General features: G+C 59.0%; 1 protein-coding gene across 1 annotated transcript; it reads left to right on the forward strand.

The window, feature by feature from the left end:
* The first annotated feature begins 2972 nt into the window (after positions 1-2972).
* On the forward strand, positions 2973-4381 carry LOC129502567 (lymphocyte antigen 6H-like). Its single transcript, XM_055314276.1, has 4 exons — positions 2973-3082; positions 3186-3257; positions 3394-3513; positions 3784-4381. Exons 1-4 carry the CDS (start codon positions 3004-3006, stop codon positions 4032-4034), a joined length of 522 nt encoding a protein of 173 aa, XP_055170251.1. The 5' UTR covers positions 2973-3003; the 3' UTR covers positions 4035-4381.
* The last annotated feature ends 1063 nt before the right edge of the window (positions 4382-5444 follow it).

A 5444-nucleotide genomic window follows, 5' to 3' on the forward strand; every position in this document is an offset into this window, starting at 1 on the left:
GTACAACTGAGAACTTCCCCAGTGAAGTCCTGTTCCTCCTTCACAAAGTTTCTCAGTTGTTCACAAAGAAATCCCATGGGTTCTGCCCCCAGAGCAGACCTCTGCTCGGCTCAGGGCTACCTCCCCCAGACCCGGGCCTGCGCCCCTCCTCGCCGCCTCCCCGGGCTGTTCCAGGAGCACTCCAGGCGCCGGCCCACTAACTGCTCTCTCTCCTTTTTCTGTCTTTGCTTAAATCTCGCCTTTTCCGGGATCCCTGGGTGGCGCAGCAGTTTAGGGCCTGCCTTTGGCCCGGGGCGTGATCCCGGAGAACCGGGATCGAATCCCACGTCGGGCTCCCGGTGCATGGAGCCTGCTTCTCCCTCTGCCTGTGTCTCTGCCTCTCTCTCTGTGTGTGTGACTATCATAAATAAATAAAAATTAAAAAAAAAATCTCGCCTTTTCCAGCTTGAACCTGCCAAATTAAAATTGCTCCAGACTAAAGTCCCCGCCCCAGGATGCCCTTCCTGTCCAGCTCCCCTAACGCCTCAAGTCACTTCTTACTGTGCATCATAATACAAGTTTCACTAAGGCAAAGACATTTCTTTTTTCAGGACCCCCGGGTGGCTCAGCAGCTTAGCACCTGCCTTGGCCTGGGGCATGATCCCAGGGTCTTGGGATCGAATCCCGGGTTAGACTCCCTGCATGGAGCCTGCTTCTCCTGCTGCCTGTATCTCTGTCTCTCTCTCTCTCAAATAAATAAATAAATAAAATAATTCTTTTTTTGCTGATGCACTGCCAGTAACTGGCACAGCATGTTAGGAACAGGCACTAAATAAACAGGAAGTGCACGAATGGGGTGTGCAGAGGTGACCCGCCCAAGGTAACATCCCTGGATTGTAATTACTGGGGCTACGAGAGGCAGATTTTTCTAGTTTCTGTTACTCTTTTCTTTTTTTCAAATTCCTTTATATTGTCACTACTGAGCTTGAAGGATACCCTCCCTCTCCCTCCTTGCCCATTTTAATTCTAGAAGTCCCAGGACAGCGAAACCACCCCCCACCCCCCACCCTCCTGGGCAGCGCCGTCCCTCACCCCCCCAACCCACCCTGCACACAGGGGTTCTCTTGGAGGGGCGAGGGAGGGGCGGTTGGCTCTCCCCTAATCCCAGGCCTCTTTCTCCTGCCCAGCTCCTCCCCTCCGCCCCCAGCAGCTGGCCTCCCACCTAGCAGGTGCAGGGGTTGGGGGGTGGAGAAGCCACTTGCGGGCACGGACACCCTCCGGAGCCCGCAGGACTGGGCCACCCTCTGGGGCCTCTGCCTCCACTCCCCCGCGAGTGTACACACTGGCACGCTCCGGGGGTCCCATCTTGTGGAGCTCACCTGCGGGTGGGCCGGTGCAGGGGTCCCCGAGGCTCCGCCATACCTGGGCCCGAAGTTCCCGGGGCTCAGGAGGGAGTGAGGAGGGGGGAGCCCAGACTTAATCCCTCTGAATCCAAAACCAACGTCAGCACAACTGTGCTCCAGGTGGAACCTGCGGGGGCGCTCAGGCCCTGCCTCTCGTGCTTCTGGTGGTGGCCGGCATCCCAGGGACACGGGGACCCTGGCAGCCACCCCTGAAGCCGAGAGGGTCACTGGAAACACTGTTTTGTCCACTCAGGTGAGCTTCCCCCCAGATGGCTGCGGGCCGCACCCCGGCACCCCAACCGGACCTTGGTGCACAGCCCCCATGAGGCTACACACCAGGGCAAGAGAAGAGCCTGTGGTCTCCCCCATAAACAGTGAGGGGAAGCATTCACCCACCTGCACAGCAGGTGATGTCACATGGCCTTATCTGCAGGAAAAATTCAGATAAAAATAGAAAGTGGGGCAAAGGTGAGAACCAACTGGTTTCTATAAACCAGGGAATTTTGTATTACCATGTTTCTGCCTGCCTCCGGCTAGGATTTTGGAATAAAACTATACGGTATCTACTTGGACCCTTCTGGAGTTCGTGTATGCACCAAGCTATGTATATAGGACATTCTCCTACCTCTGGCTAATATTATCAAATCAACTTATAAAATCCCATAGAGAAGACTGTTCTGATTTGCTTACCCATAAATCAGTGCTCACGTAAAATATCCCAAACACTCCTACAAATATAGAAATTAACCAAATGCTGTTCCAGTTTATTTGACTTGGGTAAATCTTTGGTAAATAAGCCTAGTTTAATATTGTTGGTTTAGGACATGAGTGGCACAGCGCATGAGAGTCTGCCTTCAGCCCAGGCGGTGATCCAGGGGTCCTGGGATGGAGTCCCGCATCAGGCTTCCTGTGAGGCACCTGCTTCTCCCACTTCCTGTGTCTCTGCCTCTCTCTCTCTCTGTGTGTGTCTCACGAATAAATGAATAAAATCTTTTTTAAAAACTGTTGATTTACTAAAATCAACTGTGTATCCTGAGTTATCAGCATTAGGTATAACCAGAGCACACATCTTTAGTATATTTGAGTTTGCTAGTCAAATAAGCCACCGTTACGTCTATCGGATGTCTAAGATTATAAAAGCTATAAATTCAGCCTGAGAAGGTGTACAAGGTGAAGATGGCATAGAAGTCTACTGCTCGCTACTCATGACTCCTTATGTCAAGTGCAGCAGAAAAACAATGAATTTGACATTCAAAAAAAATTTTTTTCTGTTTTTTGGGCTTGTTAGAGGGTACTTTTTGGAGAGAAGGCATGGAGGATAGGACAGGCTTATGGGACTGCGCTGAGGGCCAGGAGGGGAGGAGGCAGATTGAGGGGGCTCAGCTCTACATCTGGGGAAGGCCCCACAGCCTCAGAGAGACCTCCACGGGAGGAGCCAGGACCTGGGGGCGCCCAGCTTCCTCCTGACATTTCCCCAAAGCCACTGCTGGATGGTGAGGTGACACCCCCCTCCTGGCCTGGGATTCAGGATCCCGCTGAGGGTCTGACAGCCAGAACTCCCGGAAAAGGGTGGAGCCAGAAGAGCCCGGCCCCAGCTCCCCCCCCCCCCCATGGTCACAGGATGCAGGGGGAGAATCTGGTGGCCACTGGGATTAGTGGCTCCAGATGTCACCTCACTGAGGGAAACCTGACGCTTGTGGGTGAGTGAGGGGGGACCAGGCCGGGGAGGCGCCGAAGGGGTCGGCCTCAGAGGGCAGGGGCTGGGGAGGGCAGGCCGGAGACTGAGGCTGGAGCAACCCGCAGGGCCACCATCCCCAGGAGCCATGAGAGCCGCGCCTGTCCTGTGGCTGGCCATCCTGCTGTGCCGGGAGCGAGGTGAGCCGGGGCCTGTGGGGGGGGGGGTTTAGGGGGGGTGACAGGGTCCCCTGCCTGCGGTGGGGCGGGCCGGAGCTGGGGGGGGCGGCGGCCGGGGCTCCGGCCTCCTCTAACTGCAGCCCTCCTGGCGGCCCAGTGCGGAGCCTGCTGTGCTACACCTGCCCCGGGGCGCCCAGCGCCAGCCTGTGCCCGCCCGCCCAGTGCCTGAGGCCTGGCATCTGCTTCGATAGTAACATAACCACGACCTCGAGCAGTGGTGAGTCCCCAGCACCCAGAGCCCGGGGGCGGCTCGGGGAGCTGTGCTTGAGGCTCCCCCAGCCAATCAGAGGAGTGTGGGTTTGGCAGGGGCCGGGGTCCCGCCTGCCTCAGTGTCCCCATCTGCGCGGAGAGGGGCTGGCCTTCCTGGGGAGCCGATGGGACTGCACGGAGGAATGGGGGGCCATGCGCCCCAGGGAGTGGGTGACCCAGGATGACTCCAGGAGGGTGGGAGGGCACCTCTCACGCCGGGGCTCCTTCTTGCCCACAGGAATGCAGGTGAGGTCAAAGTACAAGGGGTGCGCTCCCTCCTGCGAGGAAGCTAAGGAGACCCTGCAGTGGATTTTCCTGATGAGTAGCCTGGACCAGCTGGACCAGCTGGACCCCAGCCTACCCAAGTCTGAACTGCAGAGTTTGACGTGCTGTGAAAAGGACCTCTGTAATAGGGGGGCGCAGGCCCTGGGCCCCGGCGGGGGGCTGCTGCTCGGCCTAGCGCCCGCCTCCCTCTGGGCCCTGCTGTGAGCAGCCCTGACCCCAGCACAGAGGGCAGACTTCCACGCAGCATGCACACGAAGCAAGCTCGCTGCCCCGCACACGCACGCACTCGCACGCACACACGCGGACACTGCAGACCCTGTAGACCTTCAGCTGCTCCTGCCCAACCTCCCTGGCACCCAGTGCCCTGCTAGGCCAACAGGCCTGTCCCCCTTTGCAGACACCATCAGTTAACCACTGACCCAAGATGCAGAGCCTGTCGCGCCCTGGCCCTGACCAGACGTGACCTCTAGGACAGCAAAGCCCGCAGCCTTGCCCAGGGCCAGCCAACACTGTGCCAGCCGGGCCGGAGAGAATAAACACTTTCCACATCGTCCTGTTCTTGGCTTACAGTTCTGCCCCACGAGGGAGGGGAGGGTGGATGGCGCCTGGGGCCTGCCTGGGAGGGGGACTTCCCTACCTCTTGGTTTTCCCTCAGCCAGGGGGGGTGCCCATGGCTCCAGGGGCTAGGAGCAGTGGTCAGTTCTGGAGTCCCCCCCTCTGGCGAGGCACAGTAGGGTGGTAGCTCCCCCTCGTCCCCATGAAGCATATCCCCCAGTGCACACTCCCTGCTCCCCAAGTCCCTCCCGGGAGCCAGCCCTGCACCCTCTGTAGGTGGCTGATGTGCTGGGGGGGCTTCAGCAGAGGCCCGCAGCAGTGGAAGACAGGGTCTGGGCCAGTTCCTCTTTCATGCATTCTTCCCCTCTGAGCCCCTGCGCCCCAGGCGACCCCAGGATTCCAGCCCACAGGACCCCGCTCCTCCCCCTGGCATGGAGCCCAAAGCTTCATTTCCTGCCTAGTTGCCCCCGGTCACATCTTCAGGAAGAAAAGCCCCCTCCTTCCCCTGCCTGGTGCAGCAACCCCCTGAGTGTGGGGACTCTCAGGGTAGGGTCTTCCCTTCACAAGCAGGGAAACTGAGGCACGGGGAGCCTCATGCCAGTCTGTGGCAAAGACAAAGAGCCAGAAGTGGTGCCCTGGCCCATCAGTTAGTTGACTGGCTCACATGTGACTTCCACCTCCACGGAGCAGACCCAGTGAGTTCTCCCTTGAGTCCTCTCACTACCCAAGGAGCGGAGCGGAAAGGACTGGCAGATCCAGCCTCACCCCCACACAAGGGAGTGGCCATTCCCCAGGCTGGGCATGCTGGAGGAAGCACAGGGCCTGGGGAAGGGAGGTGGGGCCCACAGGGACAGGGCCCCGGGGCAGAGCAGGGCCTCTGAGGTCTGGAAATCCGAAGCCTCTTCCCACCACCCCTCCTCCCAGCATCTCCCAACTCGCCCCGCCCCCACCCCCTCATGCGGTGCAACCCATGCATCCTGACTCTACACACCCCAACTGTGCCATGCATGGGGGAGGGCTCCTGGAGGGTGAGGGTATGTAGGGGGGGCAGGGGGCTTG

Source organism: Nyctereutes procyonoides, unplaced genomic scaffold, assembly GCF_905146905.1.
Source record: "Nyctereutes procyonoides isolate TBG_1078 unplaced genomic scaffold, NYPRO_anot_genome, whole genome shotgun sequence".
Lineage (NCBI taxonomy): Eukaryota > Metazoa > Chordata > Mammalia > Carnivora > Canidae > Nyctereutes > Nyctereutes procyonoides.

Excerpts from the sequence above, each read along its gene's own strand:
- LOC129502567 (XM_055314276.1), top strand. The coding sequence starts at position 3,004 with ATGCAGGGGGAGAATCTGGTGGCCACTGGGATTAGTGGCTCCAGATGT. Across the intron at positions 3,083-3,185 it reads GGGAAACCTGACGCTTGTGG|GGCCACCATCCCCAGGAGCC; the intron begins GTGAGTGAGGGG and ends AGCAACCCGCAG. Across the intron at positions 3,258-3,393 it reads CCTGCTGTGCCGGGAGCGAG|TGCGGAGCCTGCTGTGCTAC; the intron begins GTGAGCCGGGGC and ends CTGGCGGCCCAG.